At 38.9% G+C, this 27,775-nt stretch overlaps 1 protein-coding gene across 1 annotated transcript in view; it reads left to right on the forward strand.

Moving 5' to 3' along the window:
• Positions 1–27,775, forward strand: part of Fto (FTO alpha-ketoglutarate dependent dioxygenase) — a 388,710-nt gene that overhangs the window by 196,931 nt on the left and 164,004 nt on the right. The window contains exon 8 of the mRNA XM_042689921.1: positions 26,535–26,659. Within this exon, the coding sequence (XP_042545855.1) occupies positions 26,535–26,659 (125 nt within the window). The remainder of the gene's footprint in view (positions 1–26,534; positions 26,660–27,775) is intronic.

Here is a 27,775-nt window from a genome sequence, read left to right on the forward strand (position 1 = left end):
GTGTTGGTCAGTTCTGTCACTGTGATAAAATACCGAAGAGATGTCAGATGAAAGAAGGAAAATTTTATTTTGGCTCACAGTTTTAGAAGTTGCAGTCCAAGGTTAGGTGGCTCCGTTGCTTTGGGCCTGCGATGAGACAGCTATCAAAGAAGCAAGAATGTGTGGTGTTAAAATAAGAGGCTGCTCACCTCATGGCAGCCTGGGAGCGGGGAGAGAAGAAGGAGGGGAAGGGATGGTAGAGCGAAGGAGAGAGGAGAAAAGAGAGAGAGAAAAGAAGAGGCCAGGGATCTGCTTTGGGGATCACCCAAAGGCATGCTTTCACGGACCATCTCCCAATAGCCCATCAAATTATGAAACTATTAATAGTTTAACCTATTGCTAGGGTCAGGATTCTCTGTATCCAACACTTCCCCAAAGCCCATAAGGTGGCAAGCAAGCCTTTAACATAGGACCTCTTGGAACATTTTAAATCCAAATCTTAACATCAGGGATAAAAGAGATCTCGGCAAGGACAGAGAACTTGCCTTTGAACCCTCAGTGAACTGAGTTGGTACACTCTGATAATTGAGGGACACCTTACAGGATCACATTTCATGTTATATCTTACTATGCTGTAAAATTAGGTTTTTAGATTGTGTCATCCATGAAGTCAGCTACCAAGTGATTTCAGAATATGCCTCCCTTACCTTTGAAGTGCTCAACTTCGATCTCTTGGGTTAAGAATAGCTCTTCAACTGGGATTTGTGAACCCAACTAGGATTTGTTTTGGCTTCATCACTTACTATGTATGATGTTGAACATACCTTGAGTATTATTTCTTCATCTGTAAGATATAGACATGTAGTACTTCCCTTTGTGATTGCTGGGAAAGTGCCTGAGGTAATACACATGGTGTTTTGCACACTGTCTGGCACATGTGGCTTTCATTGTTTTGAACTCATCCTCCTCTTTCATTCTTCTTCCACCCTGCTGCCCAATGTCCCATCATTTTCACCCAACTTCTATTGGGCAATGGTATTCATTTAGTGGTCTGTTCAAAAGTCATTTCTTTTTATTTTGCTTGGTTTTTTCTCAGACCATTTATCATTACCTGACATTATGTCTTCCATGTCTACCTACTACTACCTGCTCCTGATATAGGGGCAATTTGAGAGCAAGGACTTTGTCTTGTGTAATACTCCATGCCTGATACAAAGTCACAACACAAGAAAATTTTGAGAACCAAGAAGAAACATTCTTTGCATGTGGGTATGGCTGCATATTTTCTGCATTGGTCATGCTCTGTTATGGCATCTTTGTTGAATGGCCTGTTGACTTTGTTATTTAATCTACTTGACAAACTCCATAATTTAAAAACATTCAACTGCAGAAATAATCTTTGCAACAACTTTCTCCAGAATGTAATTTCTCTCAGTTCATAATGGCATTAAGGATTAGGATGTATTTTAGCAACACCTGTGCTGTTTTTAAAAGTTGTGAATACTATCTCTAGAATTTGGATTTAGAAGTTATAGCTCTTAAAATGAGTAGCATATTTGAGTCACTCAGAATTTTTTTTAATATCACCACTTAGAATCTTCCTTCAGAGATTCTGATTTATCTCTGTTAAGCCATAGCTACTAGATGATTCTCACATTTCATCAAGCTACAAATGACCCTGATATATGGTCAGGGTTGAGAATTACTGTCCCAGTAGGAACCAGGCATCCCACCAAGTTAGGTTTGATTGAGTGGATGAGCAATGATAGCAAATGAGCTGGAAAGCTTTCACGTTTTAAACCAACACAGTGTACTGAGTACCTTTCCTTAATTTCTGGAAGACTCAGAAGGGAAATGCAGTGTTGATAGTAAGAAATAATGTTGATAATAAAGATAGAAAAAGAGGATGGAAGTTTGGGAAAGGGTAGGATGCATTTAGATGGGTCTGATTTCAGAGCACTTCATAGTCAGTGGGGACTTCTTAGTTGAGTTTTAGCATGAGGAGAATTTGACAGGTGGAGATGGAGGGTTGAAGAGAGTGGATCTTTCACATGGAAGGACCAGGATATATAGTGGTAGAAGAAGGAGAGTGCAGATTATATTCATAGTTTCTAAGGAGAGGCCCTGGCTAGAAGTCCTATTAAACTAGTTGCTTCTGAGAGTTCTCAATCTTGAGAAATGGCAGGACAGGAGGAATGGACCTTGAGACTTCCTCTCTCCATCCCATGTATGGAGTTGAAGACTCTTGACCTCTGGATTGTCTCTCAAATCTGTTTTCTCTATTGCTGCCAGCCTAGTCCTGGACACTACCTCTACTCTCCTAGATATTGTAGTGGCTGATACTATGGCTTCTTGTGCTTTTCATACAGTGGTCAGAATAATGTTTTTAATTGTGAATTTCAATCAGCCCTTTCTCTACATAAACTCATTGGTGGGTTACAGTTGTTTGTAAGCCTTATTGCTTTTCTTTTATTTATTTATTTTTTAATTTTATTGTAAAGATGCTGTACAGAGGGATTACTGTGCTTTATTACTTTTCTCCCACCTTCCGTTCCCTCCAAACTTTTACTCTTTAGTTTCCCATTGTACTGACTTTTCTTCCATCAGTCCAAAACACTGTACTCCCTTCTTTATGGCCTGTGTATTATTTCCTCTTTCTGGAATGTCTTCTCCAACCAAGACAGACACATGAACTATTTTTCTTCATTTTCAGATATGACCTCAGTTACCTGCTCAGGAAAGCCCCTTGACTTGTTTAGGTTGCTTGGCTCTACTTATACTGTTCCCCACGTGAAAGAAGCACTTGCAACTCAAGGTTTATTCTGAATGCAGCGCATATCTTTAGCCAATAGAACTTGGGAGCAGTTACCTATTTCATAAAGATCCAGTGCTGCTAGAGATATCAGCATTGCGGAAGTGAGTTTTAGTAGGTAATTTATGAATCTCATTAACTACCCTTTGACAAAGAACCAGGAGTGGTGAGCACATTATAAAATAGAGTATGCGAACTGCACTTTGGAGATAAGTTCTGCTTGTTAGAAACTTAGTTATGCTTTCTGTCATATTCTTTTTCTCATTTCAGTCTCTTCAAAATGTCACTCACTTTAGACATTGAGAAAAGTTGGGCTCCTGGAACATAACATTTTCCTTTCCTTTGCCAGATAGAAGCTACCCCAGGAACGTTGGCCCTCCTCCTTTAACTGTCAAGAAGATCTTCAGCCATCTCTGATATTGCTCTGGGTTTGTGTAGGTTTGGAGTCATTTGGCAAATCAAACTATCCAGGGCCTGCATATCTGAGCTTTTAAGAGTTATGCAGAATCTAGACAGTTGTCTCAGAATTGTCTTTGAGATGCTGTTATTTTATTTTTCTTCTTGTGTGAATGCATAGATTCACTCTCCATCTAGAAGGTGCCAGATCTTCTGGCCCAGGATAGGTCCACTTGGCACAAGTACAAGGATCTTCATGCTGACTGAGTTAGAGTCTCGGTGAGAAGTGATTTGTTGTTCTGATTAGGATGTAAACACTTGCTAACATTGAGTTTTGTCTCTCATCTGAGTCTTATAATATCCTTCTGTGTTTATAAACATATCATGAGCATAAAGGAGAATTGTTGGAACCTTCAAGACCCTAAGAGGATGTCCATTTGTTTTCTGTATGGGCTGCAGTTAAGATAACTTAGCATCCTCTTCTGAGAGTCCTGAGTTCCTCTGCTTTTAGTAGCAGCCTCAGGATGTGCCCAGGTTGCCATCTTCTTGTTCCATGAATCAATAAAGCTTTTAACCAAATGCAGTTCCTATTCAGTTGACATCTGCTAGAGCAGCATAAATTCCAGCTAAGGCCTTCATTCAATCCAAAAGTCAGGTATTGAAAAAATTGTAAGGCTTAAGATATCAACCATTAGAGAAGACCAACAGTACTGCCCTGTGGAGCTTATGTTAATGTTAAGGTGACAGATAAATGCACAAATAAGACATGATGTGAGATTTCAAGTGAGAAGTAGAAACAAAAAACCACAAGAGTGCCCCAGATGGAAGTCAGATTGAGAAAACTGAGGAAGACTTAATAGAAGAGGCAATCCTTTTCAATTGTGCCTTGAAAGGTGAACTGAATTTTAATGAGCAGAGACTTGGTAGGTGAAGAGGAGACATAGGGCTCATTTTAGACAATACAAACAATAGGTATAAGAGCATGAGTTTAAAAGGAGTAGAGCATGTTGGCAGAAAAGTACATCCAGTCTTATTATCAATGCTTTGAGTGCTTACCTGGGATGAAATGAGAGAGCAGGAGACAAACATTTAGTATCTAGAATGAGTGAAGACGGGGAATGGAGCCCACTGATGGAGAACCTTGGTTGAAATTTGACGTTTGCCTTGGAGACAATGATGGGAGTTGGTTGCAAAGAATGGGAAGGTAATAGAGTTAGATCTGTTCTGCAAAATTATAGCTAGCAAGAAATATAATGAGTAAAAGTATAGTGTAGCGAAGAGGGGTAGAACATGAAGACTTACTGAAAAACTTGGGTGCAAAATAATGAGGGAAATAAAGGAATGAACCAAAAGGAGGGATGAATGAAGAAGATTTTTGTTGTTATTTAAATAAATACATCAATTGGATAATAGGGTTGAGAGATGAGGAAGGGGCCCAGTAGTGATAGTTGTTTAATGGATGATGTTCTATTTATCAAGCTCAGGAGCAGAGAAGAGGAAGAAGTTTAGAGGTCTGGTGTCTGAGGAGCACACAGAAGAAATGTTGGAATTTAGTCTAGAACTTGGTGAAGGCATTGGTGCCAAAGGTAGACTTGGGAATTTGATTCATGTCTATAGTAGACATTCCTTATGTGGTTGTCCTGTGCCAGACAACAGTCTCTCCTAGGTTAACTCATACACGAAAGCACCTAAGACATGGCAATTGTCGTCAGAGAGGAACAGTAGCTGAAGTGATGGGAACGAGTGAGACAGTAGACCTAACAAGTAAGGTCAGTAGCAGGACTGAGAATGGGATGACCTGGGATTAAAAAAGCCTGGGAGGAAATGGAAAGACTTGGAAAAAATTATATGAAGTGAAGTAAGCCAGGCCCAAAGAAACATAGGTCCCATGGTTTCCCTTATTTGCAATAACTAGTATATATCTGAGTCAAGCAGAAAAGGTCAGATAAGTTGATGTTAGGAGAATGAACCCCAAGATAAGTATTCAAATGTTTTTTTTCTTTCATGCAATTGTTTCTAACATATTTATAAGATGATTTCTTTGTTGCTTTGTATGTCCCTCCCCCACGGTATAACCCATGCTTTCACTGTATTTGATGTTGGTATAATTTGTGGAGGGAAAGGGCAAAAACAAATCGTTTAAATAGGGATACAGGTGGACCCATTGCAACAATGAGATGTACAAGTCTTTATATCGAAAACGAACTTTACAACTTTGGTGGGGGGTGGGGGTAGGATCAGGTGGGGGGAGGGGGGGGAGTATGGGAAGGGATGGGAAGGGAAACAAAGAGGAGGCTGCAATGCTTGATAAGAAATGTACTCTTTATCTTGCCCATGTAATTGTAACTCCTCTGTATGGTACACACACACACACACACACACACACACACACACACACACACACACACACACACACACACACACACACACACACACACACACACACACACACACACACACACACACACACACACAGCCAGGGAAATGGCTCAAGATGGCAACCACAGAGGTTAGAAGAAAACCAGTAGGGTAGGTGGTAGCATTGAGTGGAAGACAATCAGAGAGGTTAATGAACCTTTCAGGTAAGTCAGGGTAAGCCCACAACATTCAATATGGAAGAGTTTTGAGGGAATGACAGGTCCAGCCAGAAGGATAAGATAAAGAAAGTCGGGTGAACGCATAGACACGTTTTTGTGATCTGATCTCAGAACAGTTCTACCTGCCAGATAGTTACAGGTCAACCTGAGATGCCTAAGAGGAAATGGAGTTTATCCAGATGGAGTTTTCCAACCAGCCTGATACCTAGTTCTTACAGAAATCAGCCTGGAGACATCAGTTGCCGGGTAGCTGACTAAATAAAGGCTGACCTAAAGCCTTAAACATTTTAATTTGCAAAACCATTGTTGTATTAAATCACAAATAGGAGGCAATTTAGCAATGCATCTCCAAAATTGCCCTGGGCCCTGGCTGTGGCTTTGCGATTTATGTTGAAAACTAACATTGAACTCTGTGGCATAAATACAGATTGGTGATTTTGTGATTAATTTGGTCTCTAAGGCCAAGGAAGCTGTTAATGCTATATATCAGTTATAAAGTTGTGGTAGTATCTGTGGAGCAAAATGAAAAATCAATATCATAACTACAGGATAGCTAAAGAAGCTATCCTGTTGCTGTCTTCCTGCATGGAAGTAACTGATCTCTGAAGGGATAAACGTACGTTGTTTTTTTTTTTTTTTCCCCCACAAGTGTGTACCTAAAATGGCAAAGCAGAAGGAACAGTTGGGTGTTACTGCAGTGTAGCTGGGGGTGGTAGGAGAAGAATCAGATTGTTGCAATTTAGAGTAAAGCCTTACCTACAGCTCTGTGTGTCCTTAGGTCACCTCACAGAGTTATGTTTCCAAAGGCCTCCTGCCAGAAGCCAGGATCCCTGGGACATGCTTAGCTTCTTCAAACCACATGCTGATGTCAGATGACTCTTCCCCTCATTAGTGTGTGTTGTGTTTTTATGTGTTGACAATATTGAGTGGAAAAGAAATCTCTTCCATTAGCACCATTATGATAAGATACCCAAAAGGTTTATTTTCATTTTCCCATCCTGGAAGTGGGAATATATTTTTCTATTTAGAAAAAATAGAAGCAGATATAGGTGATTTCTTTCTTACTTTGCCTTTTGTTTTGGCAAAAGCAGATGATCCCTGTGTGAAACCATTAGTAGACTCTATTGGATACTCCTAGGAGTAGGACCTTTTTTGATGAATGAGTGTTGAGAATTAGGATGCAACCTGTTCCCAGGTTCATTTTATTTGGCAACCATGCTAAGATGAGGAGAAGGTGTCTCAACATCCAGGCAAAGATTCATTCTGTGATTCTCAGCTGACGTTTTCCTAGGTAGTGCTGGAATTAATGTAACTATGATTCTTTGGATTCAGGTAAAATTTGCTCTCAGCTTCTTAGCTTTGTATGTAAGCCTTACAAACCAGGCTTTCCCTTACAGTCAGAGGAATAGATGGTAGCTTCCAGAAAGATGTGCTCATGAGCATCCCAAGAGCTCTCTCAGTGAACATTGTACCAGTGGCCTTTTTACAGTACTTCAGTCTCATGTGACTTAGTATTGTTTCAATCTTCAAGTCTGTGGTGGGTTGTGTTGGCTGTATAGGCAATTAGCGATTTGTTTCTTTCTTACTCCACTTATGCTCCTCTTCACTTCATCTGAAGCAATGATTTGTGTGGACTTGACAATACAGAGATTAGCGCAGCCATTTTTAGCCAATCTTTGTCATCTCCCTTAGGAGCTGACTTTTCCAGAAGAAACACTTCTGCCTTGTCAGAATGACAGTGATTACTCCACAGTTTGGATCATCTCCAGAAGCTTTGTTCCCTGAAAAATGAACTTGATTTGATGAATAAAGTTTGGTGTATTTGATGAGTCAGAGGGCAGGAAAATGTCTTTGTTTCTGATGAGGCTCTTATAGTGAGACACATTGAACATTAGGGATAAAATAAACCTTAATCTCTGAAGGAAAAACCCTGGAGCATAAAACTGTTCCCACTAGAAATGCTGTAAATCTTGCAAATCGTGTAGGTTTTCTGTTTGGGGCAACATCAAAGCTCAGTGATTTTAGAGATTAAAGTGTGTTTGACAAGCCAAACTTTCCCTGTGCCCTGCTCTTTATGAGACTTGGCCTGTCTCCTGACTGTGTTTCACCTCGGAATGACTTCCTTTCTTCCCGAGAAGTAGGAAGTATCACCTCCTTGAGTCCTTAGCAGCATTCCATGGGTTTGCTCATTTAAAGCCTCTGTAGGCCCAGGCAGCAGCCCTGCAGTCTTCTAGCATTGTCCTTCTCCAGTGGAGAACACAGCTTTCTCACAGTCACTTCTTGGGCCCCTTCTCATTGGGGTAGAGTTTTCCAGTCTTCTGCTGACTCTGTTTCCCTCAAGTTAGACCTTAGAATTTGTGTCTTCTAAAACTATCTTGTGTAATGCTTCTTTATTTTTATTGTGTACCTGCTTGCCTGTTTCTATGTTTGGGATGTCTTAGAACTTTCTAACTTGTAAATCAGTAATAAGTGGTCGTACTTTTGTTCCAATAAAGGAAGCTATTTTTTCGAATAAATCACTGTTTAATAGAGTAAAAACTTTTCTCTAGTGATATCTGTTTTTGAAAGTAAGGTGTGATAACAATTTGCTTTGCAGGAAAAGAAAAACTATTTTAAAATAATTGTGGTCTATAAAGTCAAGCATTCCTGCCTTCAGCCAGATCCCTCAGGATCTGGCTTTGGCTGCTTCTTGGGGTGTTCAGACAACAAGTGGAGGACAGATTGGGAAAGCAAATGGCTTTATGGGTAAATCCTGCAGCGTAAAATCTCATTACTGGAAAAGTGCTTTGTGTTTAAGGATAGGTATTCCCAAGTGGAAAGATGGCGATGGTGAATGGTAAAGAGACTCACTAAAATATCTTAAATTGTCTCTGTTAAACATGTAGCATCCTTAGAGGTCAGACAGAGCTGAAACTTGAACAGCTGTACAACAAGCATCTGAGATTGTTTTTAATTGTGTCCCCTTTCTCTAACAGCAGTAATTCTTGTTTATATTGTCAAGAACCTTTCCACTGAGCACAAGCACACCATACTTGAAGGTCAAATGCTTAACCCGTCTGCATGGTTACAATGAAAATGGACCCTTTTGTTTTCCTTAATGTATACCCCGATGGCAGCATATACAGGGAGGATGGGGGCCCCAAGCGTTCACCAAGCTGAAGTAACTTATTGTAAGAGAGCCACAAAGACAGCATATTTTTGTTTCCATACAACAGTTGTTTAGCCGCTGCCTTGTGCACCCAACCACAAAACAGTAGGCTCATTTATCAATAGGCTGAATTTTTGGGTACCATTTTGTTCCTTTGACCTGTGTTACTTTTTACTGACCCGACCAAATTGGTTTAAAAATTTTCCCTTTCTGCTGTCAGTGTTTAAAGCTGCTTAATGTCTCTGAAGTGATCCCCTTCTTTTTATTTAACACTTTACATTCCTGTTTACCACAGCACCTGTTACTGTAGTGAACCATAAAATCACAAATATTATGCAACCCTTATTGACCAATTATGCTTTATTAAATATAAATAGAGTGTTCTCCTGTCCCTGGAGTGGTGTGTAAGAAAAAGCAGGCAGAGGCACATATGTCCATAGAGACACATGAATTGATTTGTGGGCTCCAGTGAGGAAAGTAGATTGGTGTATTTGTTTGTCAGGCAAGGAATATTTCTTTTTCTGCTCCTTAAGAGTTAAGTAAAACTCCAGGGGCCAGTCCAGCAAACATTACATATGAGCCTCAAACATGAAGGCGTCTTTGTTACTGAAACAAAAATACCACAGCAGGTGGTGGACTCGAACACAGGAGGGAGGAGGAGGCTCAGTTGTTGCCCATTTTTCTAATCCTTTCAGAATACCCATTGTCTAAATCCTAGAGTCAGAGTGTTCCTGCTCAGTCTCATGGAGACAATTTCAGCATGAAAGGACTGCGCCCATCACTGCTTTTCTACAACAGTTTAACTTTGGGTATGGAATGTATTACCACCAAACTGGGCAGGAGAGGCAATTATCTCTCTAAGATGAGCCAATAATATCTGCTTATCAAAGCATAAAACTGTTCTCAGTGTGGCAACTTAGAGTTCAAAAGGAATTCATGCCAACAAGCAGTAGGATTTTGCAGGTTTTAGACTATTAATCAAGACAGAAATGTGGCTTTTATTGTCCTTAGGGTTCTCAAATCAAGTTAGTGTTACTCAGGTTAGCTTTCAAAAGGTAAGGTTAGACTCTAGGTGATCCATGTCTGTTTGTATGAAGGTGTTACCCTGGGGGATATAGCTTTAAAGGGATTAATAGTTGAAATTGGAATAATTGGTTGTTTTCCCTAAAAATGAGTGGAATGCAGTTTATAACTCTCCTCCTCAGAATACTCTAAATAGAAAGCATTAAAAGATGAGCTAAAGGGCAGGCTACCAGACAAATTCCTATTGCTGCTCTTGCTGAGGATACCCAATATCCCATTCATGTGTTCTCATTGAGCCATCCATAATTGTTTCTTTTCTTCCAAATCACAGCTGGGATCACTGAAGAAAATGAATGCAGTGTAATGATAGTTTTCTTTTATAAATCCCTGAGAAGTCTGTAGTTGAGAATCTTGTTCCTAAAAACTTTAGATATAATTCTAATAAGTTGACAGGCACTCCTTACATCAGATTTTACACTGATTGCTCATGAGGACATTGGATATTTTTTCTTATCCAGAAATAAGCTACATTTCTGCTGCTCATGTCACAAGTTTAGGTCTAGTCTGGGCTCAAAGGCATTAAATGTACCTACAGAATGCCTTCTCCCAAACTTGAAGGCTTTGTATCTTCTAGGTAATACTGTCATTCAGAAGTTATTGTTTCCTTTGACATTCATATTCCTTTCATATTTAATAGTTAAAAATGTGAAAAGGTTATTTTATTAGTCTCAGATTGGACTTGGGACATTACAATTATGAGCTTATAGTAGTTCTATGTTGGAAAATAGATTAGTAGGTCTGAGATTTAACAGTCTTTCTCTATTCAACATATACTATTGTTTGTTCTCAATGACCTCAAATTTTCTGTCCAAGTGAGATTCTGAACTATCAGAGAGGCAGCAACTGCCTGTGTCAGCACAAATTACCTCCAAACCTTAGTAGGTAACTAAAATTGTTGTCAAGGGCTGAACATCACTCATCCCAGTTTTCTAAACATCTCTAATCTGCCACCTCTGGTAATGAGATCATGGAGAAATTTTTTATTTTATTTTTAATTTGTGTGTGTGTGTGTGTGTGTGTGTGTGTGTGTGTGTGTGTGTGTGTGTGTGTGTGTGTTGCCAGTACTAGGGCTTGAACTCAGAATCCTCTATTCTTCCTCAGCTTTTTCCTCTCATGTCTGGTGCTCCACCATTTGAGTCATACCCTCCAGTGTAATTTTCTTGCTGGTTAAATGGAGATAGAGTTTTGAGGACTTTCCTGCTTGTGCTGGCTTTGAACTGAGATCCTCACATATCAGACTCCTTAAAGTAGCTGGGATTCCAAATGTAAGCCACTGGCACCCAGCTCTAGGATACTTGTGAAATGAATTGACCAATGTTACCAGCCTACCTGGTCAGATAGTTTCGAGGATTGAATGAGATGCTGTATCTCTGCCTCACTGAAGGGGTGCCATATTAGTCTCTACATGTTTAGTGAGTCAGAGAGTAAACGCTGCTAGGCGATAGTCTGGCTTTGACTTTTGGCCCCTCTACTCACCAGCTATGTGATCTGAAGCAAGTTACATATTATGTCTGTATCCTATTTTTCTTGTTTATAAATTGGTATGAAATAAAACCTATTTCAATGAATTGTGAGAATTTAAATTAGGAATACATGAAAAGTGAATAGAATAGAATGGGGCTTGGTTTACAGTAAATGTCAAATAACTAATAGTTATTTCTACTGTTATTAGTACTTTCAGATAATATTTTAGTATCTCCTGCAATGTGGTTTTATTTCCATAGCTACTATTTAATGCTTTACTAATATGCACATAAACATCTTGAATTTCTACTTGAAAATTACAACACAAAGTTATCTGAATATGTATGTGTGTTTGGGGGTCAGTGTGTATATCTGAGTCCATCATGATAAAGTACCAGGTGTAAATATGAGCAATTGTGCTGACTACCAAGACTTTGTGTACAGTGGTGTTGAGGCTGGAACTTATTTGTCTGAGGTAGATGTTATCTGGGAACAAGTGTAGCAGCTCTGTCCACCTGATTTTTTTTTTTTTTTACTTAGTTGTCTTTTCTTGCCACATTGTTATTTTAGGTAGTGTTTAATAGTCAAATTGTTAATAGCATGAGCTACTTTGTTATAATGAGATGTTGCTTTGACCTTGGAATCTTAAGAAAAATAAGGTAGTTAAGGGTGGATACATTTTTGTTTTGATATTTGTATCATATCTTTGTTTCATATATATAGATTTTAATTTTTTATTTTCTCCAGATTAAAATGATAATAGTACTTAAGAGATTAGTGTTAAATGATGACAGTCAGTCAGCAGAGCATTCTAATAGAGCAGACTATTTCATAAAATCAGTTCTAAAAGCTTAATTAAATAAATTATATTATGTAACCCCCTTGGCCATCCTCTTCTCTGTGTGTGTAGTAGCTTCTTTCTTTCTGTCTTTCTTTCCTTCTTTTGTTCTTTCTCTTTCCTTCCTTCCTTCCTTCCTTTCTTCCTTCCTTCCTTCCTTCCTTCCTTCCTTTCTTCTTCCCTCCCTCTTTCTTCCTTTCTTTCTTCCTTCCTTCCTTTCTTTCTTTTTTCTTTCTTTCTTTCTTTCTTTCTTTCTTTCTTTCTTTCTTTCTTTCTTTCTTTCTTTCTTTCTTTCTTTCTTTCTTTCTTTCTTTCTTTCTTTCCTTCCTTCCTTCCTTTCTTCCTTCTTTCTTTCTTTCTTTCTTTCTTTCTTTCTTTCTTTCTTTCTTTCTTTCTTTCTTCTTCTTTCTTTCTTTCTTTCTTTCTTTCTTTCTTTCTTTCTTTCTTTCTTTCTTCCCTCCCTCCATCCCTCTTTCTTTCTTTTTCTTTCTCTTTTTCTCTCTTCTTTCTCTCTTTCTTTTTTTCTTTCTTCCTTTCTTCTGAACCACAGCTCCACTTCCTGCTTTTTTTGGTGATTAATTAGAGATAAGACTCACATGGATTTTTCTGCCATGCTGGCTTCAAACCTTTGGTCCTTAGATCTTAGCCTCTAGAGTTACTAAGATTACAGGTATGAGCCACCAGTTCCTGATTTGTAGTTGGAAACTTAAACTGCGAGTTGCCAAGTTTTGTAACCTCCTAGATGTTCCCCATACAGCAAAACTGAAATATTACTGATTAATTTATCATTTGGAAATTTGTCTATAGTCAGTTCTGTTGCATGTATATGAAATGTGCTGGGCCTGGACCAAAACACTGACTTCTTGTCTTATATAGAAATCTGTAGTCTTTTCTCATTTGTATATTTATTGAGTTATTTAATCTAGCTAAGCCTCAGTTCTTATCTGTAAAAATGTGGTTAGTAATATTTGCTTTACCCAACTCAATTTTTATGAGGGTTAGATGAAGTAATGTTTTTGAAAGCATTTTACAAAGTGTCAGTGCCTAGGTTAGATTTGGCTCTTTTACTTAATTACTAAAGGCAAAGTTGAACAGATTACTCAATCTCTTTGAGTTGTAGTACTTCCATCTGTGAAATGGGAATAGTAGTGCTTTTATCTCATAGACTTATTGTTAGGATACAAGATCTAGTGCATATGAGCAACACCAGACATGTAGGAAGCACTCATAAAGTTACCTGCTGTATCATCACTGCCATCATCAAGAATGTATGCAGATTAGAGACATTAGACTATCTGCTGTATAGACACAGTTAACATTCAACAAGAGGTGAAAGAGGAATAAAATAAAAGGCTTAGGAAGTGTAAAAAAATTATGACTAGCTTTAGAAGATCTAATGTAGCTCTAAGTGGCCACTCTAGATTTATTCTAAATCCCAGAAGCAAAATTCTAGGGAAACAAATAAGCCAAAATGTAATGACTGGTTACTACCGGTCAGATACTACTGTATGGACCTTATGTATAAGAATGAATTCTGGGGCTGGGAAGGTGGCTCAGTGGTAGAGCGCTTGCCTTGCATGCATGAGGCCCTGGGTTTGATTCCTCAGCACCACATAAGCAAAAAGCAAAAAAAAAAAAAGCCGGAAGTGGCGCTTGGCTCAAGTGGAAGAGCGCTAGCCTTGAGCTGAAGAGCTGAGGGACAGCACCTAGGCCCAGAGTTCAGGCCCCATGACCGGACCCCCCCCCCAAAAAAAAAAAAAAGAATTAATTCTATCTACCTTTCTGAAGCTGGTGCTGCAAATATCCTCCTTTCACAAGTTGGGAATCTGAGGTCCAGATATCTAGACTTGTCCATGACTGACTTGGCTATGTTACTTCAGATTATCTCTGGAGCCTTTGTTCTTCTTCCCATGCTAACATCTCAAAGACAAGAGCAACCTCCCGATTCACCAACATTATTTTACTTCAGTATAGTCAGGAGCTGAGAAGGCCACTTATCAGCTTTGTGTACATCTGAATTCTGTACCTTCCACATTCTAGCTCCAATGCAATGACATTGAATTAGCAGAATGGTATGTGTATGTGTGTGTGTGCATAATTTTCCCAAGTCTCTGATTTTTAGAGCATATTTCTGTTATACTCTAAAACCCTGTATCATGAATCACCGTGAATACTTCCAACCTAAGTCAGTCTCTTCCTTATGGCTCTAGAGAATCATTTACTCTGTATGTACCTCAGTTTCTTCATTATTGGCACAGAGATTTCTCTCAGGTGGAGGTTGCTAGATTACATGAGCTATTGTTGAGGAAATGCTGTTAGCTTAGAGGTAGCAAGCATTAATTAATATAGTTACTGTTCTTATTGCCACTTGAGGGTGGACAGTTCTCCAGGTCTGGGTGCAGCAGTCAGCTCTCTGATGGAGCTCTGGTTTCACTCTCCCAAGCCCTTAAAGTTTCCATTATGGCTTTGGTTTGGATGTAACTGAAAGAAGGGGTGAGCAGAAAAGGGGGGTGGAGGGACAGATAACATACAAAGGAGTGAATTATAACAAAGAACCTTTTCTGCTTCAGTTCTTGTGTAGAAAACATATGTTCAGTGATGCAGGCAGCAGTTGGGTTAAAGACACACTGTAGGGCTGCAGACAAAAGGCCTGTGCTCTCCCTGCATTCACAATGTTTCCAAGCACTTTCGCTTGTCTCACTTGTTAGGGACTGAGCTGTCAGCTGGATCCTCTTGCAAGTGTGATCTCTTTTTCTAGTTCCCTTTCAAGGCCTTCTCCCCAACCCCCTAGTGTTTTACACTTCATATAATCCAGTGTGCATGACAGACCACTTCAGTCTTTGTGCTACTGATGTTTGGGGGGAAGGCGGGAGCCCATCTGATGGAGATCTTAGGTAACTTTTCACTTGCTCAAGGATTGGAAATTGCTAAGCTACTTTAAGGCCAAACATCCTCAGTAGCTCAATTATTTAGTGCTGGTGTAGTTAGCTATTGCTTCACCTTCAATTAACAGTTAGGCCAGTGAACAGATTAGTGCAGTGAGAGTCTTAGAAGGGATGGCTGGAAATTAGAAGCATGTGCTCTGTTGGGTTGAAGTTGGGAGAATTCTTGCTTTTATTTATAGGTTGAATAGCTTTTGATGAAAAGACAAAGACAAGGCAGCAAGGCACAGCTAAAATAATTGAAGAGAAGTCAGCCATCATTCTAGTATTCATTATGTGAAGTATATAGGCACGGTCAAACTTAATTCTAGATCTACATAATCTCAGTGTACCACACCTGTAGATTAAACCTTTTTATTTTCTTTGTTAAAGGTTTTGCAGCTTTGTTGAATTTATTCATACGGGTGGGATTTCGGAAATACTTTTTGTCATATGTACATATATATATATACACACACACACACACACACACACACACACACACACACACATTGTATTAGGCATAAGACTTTAATTTATAATCTGGTAAAGTACTCTTACAGCAACAATGAATGAGAGATTGACAGAATTAGCACTCTATTGCTTCTGCCTCACATGTAACTCTCTTGGGCATTTCATCCTCTCTAACTATGTATGTGAAAATCTAAAAAATAGGAATTATCATTTTTATGGAGCATATCATAAGTAAAATATTAAAAAGTTCTATAGATCATAGTCAATGTCAGAATTTCTTGTGTTTTTAAAAACAGGATTGTATCTTCACTGCTGTTCTATAGGGTCAATTTTAGTATTGGAATCTCTTTTTTTTTCGTTGAAGCATCTTGCTCATGCTCACTATTTCTTGATATAGTTGAGTTACTCATTCTAAAAAGCATCAGCATGCTCCAAAGAAACAGAGGCAGCAGAAGCAGCAGAGATGCAAGGAGACTTTTGCCATTGGCTGCAGCTGTAAATGCACCTTTAGCTCACTGTGGCAGTGGAGGCAATTACAGTCCTGCTAATGAATAGGCAGTGAAGTGGAATTCCCCATCGATGGAGTCTTCTGGTGTGAGGATAATTACAGCACCTAAAAATCCACAGACAAAAGATACTGTATAAATATTTTCTAATGGAAAGTGCCAACAGAGTCATCCCCACTAACACACGTCAGAACTGACAGAGGAAACTACTGAGGGCATCATAACTTTTATTGCTGTCATGTGAAAATCCTTGAAAGGAAAACATTGTGGAAATGTATCCCTATTCTCTGTAGGCTGCAGAGATTTTAAGAGTGGATAAAGTGAATAGACTGCAAGTTGGGATAGAATTGCAGCTAAGGTGGCACCTTTCCCCCTTGTCTGGAGTATCACCCAGTCAGCAGCAGAACAATGGGAAATAAATTGATATTCTTTGTCTTATTGAGTGGGTTCATTTCCCATAGTGCTGGGAAAGAGGTAAGATTCATAAGAGTGTGTGGGGCTTCTTCCCCATTGTGGAAGTTTTGTTTTCTCTTGTTTCTAAAGGAAGCTAATGCTTCAGAAGCTGGACTGGTTTCTGCACTGTCTTGGTAAGAATAATTATGCTGTGTCTTTCACTTCTCCGTGAATCAACTTTATTGTATGGACTGCATGTAACAATGATAAAGAGTAGACTCTCTTAAAGCAAACAATTCTATTAGACTACTTAGAAAACAGAAGGAAATAAAAGAACAATAATTTTCTAAACTCTATAAAGGTCAGAAAAAGGCTTTCTAGTATGCAGAGACTAGAAATCAAATCCCATTTCCTATCATAAGAAGCCCGTTGTTTTAGCTGCAGTAGTTAATGTACTGAATGTGAAAGATTTAAGACTAGTTGGAAAGCGTTGCTTCTGTTTTATTAGGCTGCTATTGAAAAGCCAACAGCATAACTTCAACTAGGTGCTCTGAGATTTCTTAATGGGCCTGTCAGGGGCAAGACACCAGGGCTGTGCTGTACTAGCTCTTTCCTGTACATTAAAACAACAGGGGCCAAGTGATCACATACAGAAGTATGAATTACTTGATGCTTTCTCTGTTCCATATGGCCAGCCATGTCTTTGGCAATTAATCATGTACAAAATCAGTCGAGTGCTCTCTGAAGCATTGAAGTCAACATTTAGTTGTACCTGTGCCAGTGGGGGCAGTGGGGTTGCTAGCGTAAAATAGCAGGATGAGGGGCTGCTGGCGCCAAGGCCCAAGCAGCTGGATTCTATAAACAACACTTTTTTTTTAAGCCTCTGCACCTTTTTTCCTTTTTCTTTTTCCTTTCCTTCCTTTTACTTCCCCTCCATTTCTTCCTCTCTCTTTCCCTCCTCTCCTCTTCCTTCCCTTCCACCCTTCTTTCTTCCCTTCCTCCCTTCTTCCCTTTTCTTTTTGCTTGCCTTTACAAAGCAGGCTATTTTCCCACATCATCTAAAATGCCAAAGTTGCCAACTAGAGCCCTGGGGGCCCACCTTTCACACACTACTCTGGTGTATCCAGGTAAATGTCTAGAAGCAGGATATCCTTCTGTATAGCAGCCTGATCATTCCAGCTGGCCCCTATACATGCCCTTGAGACTTCATGCTGCTGTGGCTCAATGGCTTTTTAGGGAAACAGATGAGGTGCAGTGAGTTCTCTACTACTAGTCAGTAGTAGGGGAATGACACACAGTGTCCAATGTCACTCAAAGTCATGGCTATGATACTTTATGATTTTTAAAAGCCAATGTCCATATCTTCTGTGATGTTTTCCAAGTTTTAAAATGCGTAATGATGATTTCTAATATTACTTAAGCTTTTTGCATGTGCTAACCACTGTGCTAAAGCATTTTATGTAGGTTCTCTCATTTACTTTTTACCACAGCTTTATGGGTTAGTTGCTGTTGTTTATATCCCCTTACAGATGAGGAAACTGATCAAAGAAACACATTTTCCCTAAATTCTTTTCCCTCAGACATTCTTGATTACTCTGTTAACTCCCTTCGCTCTCTAGTACATGACAGAAAAATGCTAAACTATGCCCTGGGCCTTTGGAGGACCCATTTGGTGAACTCAGCTGAAGCATTCATTCAAATAAAGTGGGTCTTTGAGATGAACTGAACCAAGTGTGTCTTTGGGTGAGAATAAAAGGCTGCTTTGTTGGCAGCCTCTTGGAGACTTATGCCTTTGAGCCCCTCTTTCAAGACAGTCAGCTTATCCTCTGCAGAATGGGGGAAGGGAGGGAATGAAGACAGCAGCCCCAAGTGGTCCAGTAGACGTGGCACCCAGTGGTGACTTGGTGTTATCTCTTAGCCGAGGTCATCCAGGATGTGTTTTCTCAAATTCAGGAAACAGGGGAAAGAAAGTTTTAACATTGTGTAAACATTGGCACCCCCAAAACCTCCTGCTCTTAGAGTGGGAGATAAGGTAGGCAAAGGAGCCTGGAGGAGTGTTTATTTGTTCTGCTGAGCTGTAGATCCAAGCATGCTGGAAATCTGTTGTGGTGCCCAGTCCAGTTTAGAAAATGTGAAGGCATCACTCAGCATTGGGCTGCAGAGGCCTTACAAAAGAGCCATCTTAAACTGACTATCAGTGAATGAAGGAAGACCTGAGATCGACCTTTCTTTGATGGGACTAAGGCTATCTCAGTGGGTTCTGTGCCTTTCTTCTTAAAGAGAAAAAGAAAAAGAAAAAAAAGAGAGAAGGATAGCAAAAAAATGTGTTCCTGGACTTTTGAAGAAGGGAGCATTGGTTGGCTTTTTGACAGCCTGTGGCAATGTTGATGTGAGGAAATAGCTTTCCCAGCTGATAACATCTTCAACCAAGTTTCTACACAAGTTGAACCTTAGCCCCATTATCGGTCAGAGCATATCTTTGTAATTTGTGTGTGCAGGGGGAAATACAGTGCTCTCCCAGACAGCCATGTATATATAAAAAGTGCTTCTCACAGTGATAGCGTTGCCTCCTTGATGGTGGTGAGATGGAAGATGAGAAGGTTGGAAAGCTCTGCAGTCCTGGCATCCAGGTGTTGCTCTATGTCTTCTGAAATTGCAAGCAAATAGAAATCTCCCTAAAAATTTTTAATGAGCTAAGAAAAAGAATTGCTGCAAGCAAATAAAAATCTTCCTTAACATTTTTAAGAAGCTAAGAGGAAGAATTGCTGTCATATTTGTAGAGTGCCATCTTGTGTCAATGTATGCCCTCAGACAAAAGTTTGCTGATTTGTTAGAAATAGAGATCAGATCTTGAGTTTTAGAGTTCCTGTAAGAGTCTCTTACTCCCTATCAGAGAAGGCCAAAGAGAATGATTTACATAGAATTTTCCTTTTAAATTGCAGAGTGATTCTTTTTTGAAAACAGTATGTGCAACACATTCTGCTTTATTGCATATATGCTCACACATGCTATCCTTATTAGAGCTTATTCCAAGTTACTGAATGTAACATAAGTGGACAAAAGTTAGAACTACCCTGTTATAATTTAATAAATTCAGATTCACAGAGTTTTTATATGAAAAACGTGGAATTGAAGCCTAAAACTTGGAGTTTCTTAGAGTTTTTAGGTTTTCTTTTCTCCGTCTCTTTTTCTCCTTTCCTCCCTCTCTTCCCCACGCTTTGTCTAGTGAATTTTTTGGTCTTTTCCTTTTTTCTTTGTTTTGTGTATAAAGATTTAAATCAGGAAGAACTAGAGACTCTGAGATATTCTCAGTGATCCTATATGTTGCCAGTCCAGTGGGAAAAGTGATACAGATTAAATGAGGTAACTTACAGGGTAAGTATGCATTTTTAGGCACATCCTATTGAGTATTTCCCTTCTAAGTGGTCACCTATTGAGGGCATATACTTATTTTTCTTGGCTATGTTGCTTAATAATTTTACAAATTTTCTTAGAATTCTTTGAGTCAAACCAAAGCTTATTGTGATACTCCATTGGGCTTTGAATATGGCTTGATCATTTGCTTCAGTGGACTTAGTCTCACAGGTCATTCCAAAGCATCTGTCAGAGTCTATTTGATGGCATGTTGGCATGCTAGAACCCTTGGAAATGGGCATGGACACTCTCCTAAGAGAGCTAACCTTCTGGAAGAAGAAACATCCAAGTGAACAGATACAGAGAAATCCTGATGAATAAAGTACAGTTGGCTGTGGCTACATAGAGGTGGAGCAGTGATCATTGGGCACAAGGGTTTGCCTCAGAGAAAGCAATGGTATTTGAGAAGGGTTTTAAAGAGTCAGTAGTTATTGGCAAATGATATAACAAGATACTGGTAACTGTATGGTAAAGAATAACCATGTGTGTTCAGAAAATGATCTTTTTGTGGAATTGAAGATGGCAGGAGATAAAATTTGAGGAGGAAACAGTTATTTGTATCAAGAAGATGGTTTTATTTTTTTCATTTTGCCAGGCTCAGGAAAAAAAAATCATTTTTATTTCCTGTAAATGCTAATAATTGAAGCATATAAGAACTGAGGTACCCTCTTTCAGAAGGGACTCATCTCCTTGGTGTTGGTCAGATGCTTCTTTGAAACACCAGAACTTTCATGCTGGACAGTTTGAAGGTCGTGACTAGTGGTAATGCTGAGTTATTTGAAAGTAAGTAACTTATTCAGACCTGTACTTTGAAAAGATCCCTCTTGAAGCAGGAAAACTCATGTAAGGGATAAGATCAACATAGAAAGATCAGTTTGGAGGCCACTGTATGGTTCAGATGAGAGATGAGCCTTTGAGTCCTGATACAAATAGACATTGTATAGTTGGGACTGTTTAATAGGCTACCTGATGACTTCTTGAAATTTTTGCAGGTATCTTTTTGTTAAAGGAGCACAGCCTTGCATGTGGTAGATTAGCTGAATTTAAGATGCAACTGAACAATAGCAATCAGAATGGAAGATACAATAAGGCAAGAACAGTCTATTCTCTTGTCTTTTTGCCATCATGAAAGGAAACCACAGCTAGAAAGTGACTGTGGGATTTGAACACCTAGCATCCTTAAAAATTCTAGCCCCTTCTGATCTGGTCAGCATTTTCATACTGTTTTACAGAAAAAGAATTACTAACTAAATGAAATGTAACCCGCTGGTATTTTTCCTAAACTTGTGGCTTTCTTTCCCTATATTCTAAGGGGAGGAGAAGAAGAATGTGTTTAGAAATAGGAGACTGTTTAAAATTCAGAACTTGTTTGAAGATAGGTCTGTGTGCCTATGAATGGAAAAATAGTTTGTTAATATTTCCTGGGTGAAGCCCCTTAAAGAGCCAACACTTTGAAGAAGAAAAATATTGCTGCTAATTTCCTTCTAAGAAGAATGCTCTTTTGACACTGAGATTCCTTGTGTGTAATAGCTTCCTTGTACTCTAAATTTTACTGTAAATTTACCCTAAATGATGACTAGAAGTTCACTTATCTTCAATATTAAACTAATAATTATTTATTTTTAGAATCTGGTTGTTTCTCTATTACCTTTAGTACTTACTCATTAAGTATGTTTACTATTAAATTTGTTTTTTGCAGTCCTTCTGTCTTAAAAATGTGATGGAATGTGGTTTTTTATTTGTTTGTTTTTTTGTATGTTCTTCCCCCCATGGTACAACCTCTGTTGTCACTGTATTTGATTCCAGTGTCCTGCATCTTGTATATACATTTTCCTAATTTGGGGAGGGGAAGGGAAATAACAAAATGCTGAAATAAGGATACAGGATACCCAATGTAGCAATGAGATGTACAAGACACTATGTTGAAAATGAAATTTACAATTTTGTGCAGGGTGGGGGGGGGAGGTGGGGGTTGGGGGATGGATGGTGGGGGAAAAACAAAGGAGGGTAACAATGCTAGATAGGAAATGGACTCATTACCTTGTTCATGTAACTGAAACCTCTCTGTACAGTATCTTTACAATGAAAATATATATTTAAAAAATGTGATGGAAATGAAAATTTTCAGTTGAATTGTATAAAAATTTGCATGTAATCAAACTGATCTTTTAAATATAGATTTGTGAGTTTTGACATTTGTTTTTTGCAGTTGTGGGGCTAGAACTTTGACATATGTTTAAACTGATGTAATCACTGTCACAATCAGGACATAGAATAGATACATCATCCCCAAACTCCCATGTGTTGTCTCAAATCCATCCTAATTCCTTACAGCCATTGTTATATTCTGTGTTACTATAGGATTGCTTCTCTTGGAATGTCAAATAAATACAATCATGCAATGTTTAGCTGTTTGAAATTGGCTTTTGAGATTCACCCAAGTAGTTGCATGTATCCGTTCCTTCTCTGTTCTTTTCTTGTTGAATATTAATCGGCTATGTGGATATACCATGTATGTGTTTATCCATTGATACTGTGAAGGACTTCTTTAGATAAATTCCTACAAATGAGTTTCCTGGGTATATTAGTTAGCTTTTCACTTTTGTGACAAATATCTGAGAGCAACAGTGTAAAAGGAGAAAAAGTTCATTTTGGTTTGTACTTTCAGATGTTTCAATCCGTGTTGGGTTAGCTCCATTTTGGGGGAACAGAACATGGCTGGTGGTGGAAGGGCATGGCAGAGCAAAGTTGCTCCCTTCATGGTAGCCAGAAAGCAGAGAGAAGTAACAGAAAGTGTCCAAGGCCAAGATACAACCTCCAAAGTCGTAACACCAGTGATCTACTTCCTTTAAGTCCTTCCTTCACCATCTCACAATAGTCTGTTCAACTTTTGAATCCATCTATGGATTTAACTTAATTATTTCAGACTCCTCGTGATTTATTTGTTTTTGGAATGCTCTCCCAAACACCCTCAAAGATTGTTTTACTCATCTCCCAGGTATCCCTCAATCTAAGTTGACCATCCAGATTAACCACACTGGATCATATGTTAGATATACACTTAATTTTAAGAAACTATTATGCTGCCTATCAATATGACAGTATATTCCTATCCGCAGTGTATAAACTTCTAAGAAGTTAAGTGCTGTTGGAATGCCATGGAGTTAGGGTTAGCAAATTTTGTTCCATTTGGGCCTTGAAAGTTTGAGGAGATCCATGATAAGTACACTGGCAGCAGGTCTGCTTTTGTGTGCTGTGTACGTTGGAGTTCTATGTAAGAATACATTTGATGGGAAATAGGCTTATCTGCAAAGTGTTGAGAAACCACTGCAGTAGGTCACTGCATGTAGAGTGTAGGATGTGAAACTTTGGGGATATCTGGGTGATAGTGCATATATTGAAGCCCACAGTGAGAAAGTCATTCCTTCTTCAGCTCCTGATGGATTCAGCATGTCTTTAGCATTCTTTAGCATTTGTTAACATCTTCTTTTACAAAGAGGGAACACATTTCAGCCTTAGGGCCTTCAGCAACCAATAATACCTATCTAGAATGACATAAACATGTACCTTTCTTTTATATAGAATTACTTTTATTGCCTTTCACATTTGTGATAGGCACAACTGTTTTCCTTTTTTTTTTTTCTTGTAAAGTGAATATATTCATATTTTTAATAGACTGTTTTGTTTTGTTTTGTTTTTTGGTCATGGGACTTGAACTCAAGGCCTGAGTGCTATCCCTGAACTTTTGTGCTCAAGGCTAGTACTCTGCCACTTTGAGCCACAGCACCACTTCTGGTTTTCTGGGGGTTAATTTGAGCTGAAAGTCTCAAGGACTTTCCTTCACAGGCTGGCTTTAAACCTCAATCCTCAGATTTCAGCTGACTGGGAAGCTAGGATAACAGGCATGAGCCACCATGCCTGGCAGTAGGCTGATTTTTAAAGAAAAATACTCAGTGTTGTGTAGCTTGTCTCCAACATGGCAGGAGTCATGAAGATGTACTAGAATGATTGTGAAGCTGAGCCTGAAGATATGGCTAAAAAAAAACAAAAACAAAAAAAAACAACTAAGGCAGACACCAGTGGCTCATGCTGTAATCCTAGCTACTCAGGAACTAAGATCTGAATATTGAGGTTCAAAGCCAGGAAAGTCTGTGAGACTCTTCTCTCCAATTAACCACCAGAAAACTGGAAGGTGCTCTGTGGCTCAAGTGGTAGAGCACTAACCTTGAGCTGAGGGACAGCGCCCAGGCCCAGAGTTCAGGTCCCACGACTGACAAAAAAAACCCAAGAAACAAAAACTAACTTCCAGTATTTACAAAACCAGGAGTTTTCTTTCTCCCTTCCTTCCTTCCTTCCTTCCTTCCTTCCTTCCTTCCTTCCTTCCTTCCTTCCTTCCTTCCTTCCTTCCTTCCTTCCTTCCTTCCTTCCTCTTTCTTCCTTCCTTCCTTCCTTCCTTCCTTCCTTCCTTCCTTCCTTCCTTCCTTCCTTCCTTCCTTCCTTCCTTCCTTCCTTCCTTCCTTCCTTCCTTCCTTCCTTCCTTCCTTCCTTTCTTTCTTTCTTTCTTTCTTTCTTTCTTTCTTTCTTGTAGCATCCACATATCAGGGAGACCATGTGTCGTTTTAAATCAGGAGTTTTCACATTTAAATTCCCTCCCACAAAAAGATTTTAAATTCATTTTGAAAATTTACGAGTACGCTATTCTGAATGGCAAAATTAGCTAAAGCTAAATAGTGGCTGCCATTCTAGATGAGTGTGTGTTCTCTTTGGGCAACCTTGGCTTGACTCATCCATGCTATGTACCTGGCGCTAGATGGTATTTGAATTTGTAACCCCTGGATCCTGGGATCATAGATTGGCATTATCTAAAGAAAGTGATCATTCCTCTCTTAGGTAGGGGACTGAAAAGGTTTCTGTAGAACTTAATTGAGTAGCCAACCACTTACATCCCCTAGTGTAGTCAATGTCATAGTGGAACTAAGAGGTGAAAGTCAAAGTTCTTTTCCTGGCTAGTGTTACTCTAATAATCTTGGATCCTTTTAAGATAATACTTCCTGCCTTTTCTCCTTGTGTCAACTAAAGGTTTTGATTTTGAGCATCAGAAACAGATTCTAATGAGTTTGTTAAAAGAATATTGGCTAACTGAAACCATCAGTGGAAAAGAGAATCATCTGAATTGAGAAAATTCAGGAAACCAGCAACACCTTGAGAACCATAGATGATACTAGCAAGGATATTGATAAATTGGCACTGGATTTTTTTTTTTTTTTGGTCAGTCGTGGGGCTTGAACTCTTGGCTTGGGCGCTCTCCCTCAGCTCTTCAGCTCAAGGTGAGCACTCTACCACTTGAGCCACAGCGCCACTTCTGGTTTTCTAGTGGTTTATTAGAGATAAGAGTCTCACAGACTTTTCTGTCTGGGCTGGCTTTGAACCGTGATCCTCAGATCTCAGCCTCCTGAGTAGCTAGGATTACAGGTGTGAGCCACCAGTGCCTGGTGTCACTGGATTTTTTCCCCCACTCTCTTTGTCATTCCTATCAAGAGTCTAAAGTCCTGGAAAAGGGAATCAAGGCAACCTGGTTCACATTCTTGATAGTGGAGGAAAGAACACCTTGGTTGATCGTCTCTTTAAATTTACAGATAAAAACTTTCCTAAGAAGGTAGTTGGATCTCTTTCTGGACAAAAGGATATATGCAGTAGAAATAATAGACACTATACCTTGTCTCAGGTGATCATGAAGATATTATGTAAATACTATACGATGCTATCAAGGAGTTAACAACGAGAACCAAATTATGAATCTGCTCTTTAAACATCAATTAGATGAGGAATATATTGAATGATCAGATCATAAAAAGTAATAATTTCATTCCCTTTAGCCATTGCTTCATTTATAAAATCTCTAAAGAAGCTAGACTAACTTTAAAAGCAACATAATCTTAAGGTGTTTGCTGAGCTATCATGTTCTGGGTAATTTTTAAGATCTTGATTTGCAAGAAGCAAGGAAACAAGTAAATCTTGCTCCTTTCCCCCAGCTCCCCCATCACTGGCCTGGGTAGAAATTGAAAGTAATGATTCAAATCAGAGAGGCAGAGTGGAAGGCCTCAGCTGGGTGGCAGGAAACAGAGAAAAAGTCAGAGCCTGCTCTTTTTTAAAAAGGCAAACCCAACAACTCACAGAGAAGTGTACGTGAAAATCATATCTAATAATAGCTCATGGTAGGCAATTCCCAGGGAAAAAAATCATTGGTGTGCTGAGAAAATGAGAGAGAATTCACAGTATCTTGATGTGTTACTCTAGGCCATGGAGCTTTGGAGTTTACCTTATGTGCCATGTACATTGATTAGACACAAAATATATGCTGGCCATTTTTGACCATCATTTACTGTATTGATTTGTTAGCAGGGGAACTGTAATAAAAAAGCCATTGATTTACTGTCCTTATTTGCTTATGGGCTTTTTTATTATTAATTTTTCACTTTTTCTTTTCTCTTTTGGATCATTTCTTGTAGACAAATGCTGTGGTTCATGAAGTGAAAAGAGAGGGGCTCCCCGTGGAACAAAGGAATGAAATCCTGACTGCCATCCTGGCCTCACTCACCACACGCCAGAACCTGAGGAGGGAATGGCATGCCAGGTTAGTTCTGTTAGGAAATGGGATTTGTTGTCTCTGACAAACAAGAGCTATATTTGGCTAAGTCCTTCCTTACACCTGGTATTTGAGGGGCCATGAAAAATAAGTAAGCTGAAGACCTTTTCAGCTAAAGTTAGCTTTCCTGCCCGTGGTAACCTACATTCATTGTAATGACCCATGACGTAGTCTGTATGTGAGTGTGATTTATCCCTGAGTGTAACATTCAGCATACATGTTTGCATCTTGAGCATAATGTAATATAAGTACCTGAAGCTGAAGAGCCCCATTCAATCAGCAATCAAAAAGATTTGCATTCCTGTTTTGTTAGGGCAAATCAACGCTTGGGAAATCCACACAATAACTGTCACTGGAGGAAGGGCAGATTATTTGAATGTAGAGTCTGTTTATTACCCCATTTTTAGAATTGACCAAGTAGAAATTACTTCTGCTAGTTTTTCTACATAGAGATACTATGGTTAGGAAGCTGTTACTGGTAGAAAATTTGTATAAGACATACATTTTTGTAGAATCGTTGCTTGCATAGTTTATGTCATGGTGCCCTGTTCATTTTTGATAAACAATTGATATACAAAAGGTTAGAGCTGCTTGTAGTTTGTAAAAATTACTGAATTATCATCTGTCTCTAAGTGAGAGGGAGAGGAATTAGGAAGATTATACTGTATTTTGTCTCAGAGTCTTATTTGGCACATAAAAATTCTATATGCCTGGGTGTCAAGAATATTTATTAATAGCCATAATATTCTCCAAGTGACTTCATACAACAGAATTTACAATAATTGATAGCTTTGCTAGTAATAATTATCATAAAAATAGATTTTTCTGAACAAGGCTGGAGAGTGTTTTCCAAAGTAAAAGACAGTATGAGCGATTGATTTTGATCAGATATCAGAAAGCTGTTTCTTCAAATATGTTATTATCTGTAAATTCCGATTTACGTTTAAACAATCATTTAAAAATTCCCAGTATTTTTCCTCTTTTCACAATGTGGTCATAATAAAGGACACCATTTCAACTGCATTAGTGGCTGATTTCCAATTGAACATTTTATAAGTAATTTAAAAATATCCTTTGTATTATAATTTAAATGCTGTATTTATT

The sequence above is a fragment of the Dipodomys spectabilis genome, unplaced genomic scaffold (assembly GCF_019054845.1).
Source record: "Dipodomys spectabilis isolate Male_0828 unplaced genomic scaffold, ASM1905484v1 ptg000130l, whole genome shotgun sequence".
NCBI classification, from domain to species: domain Eukaryota; kingdom Metazoa; phylum Chordata; class Mammalia; order Rodentia; family Heteromyidae; genus Dipodomys; species Dipodomys spectabilis.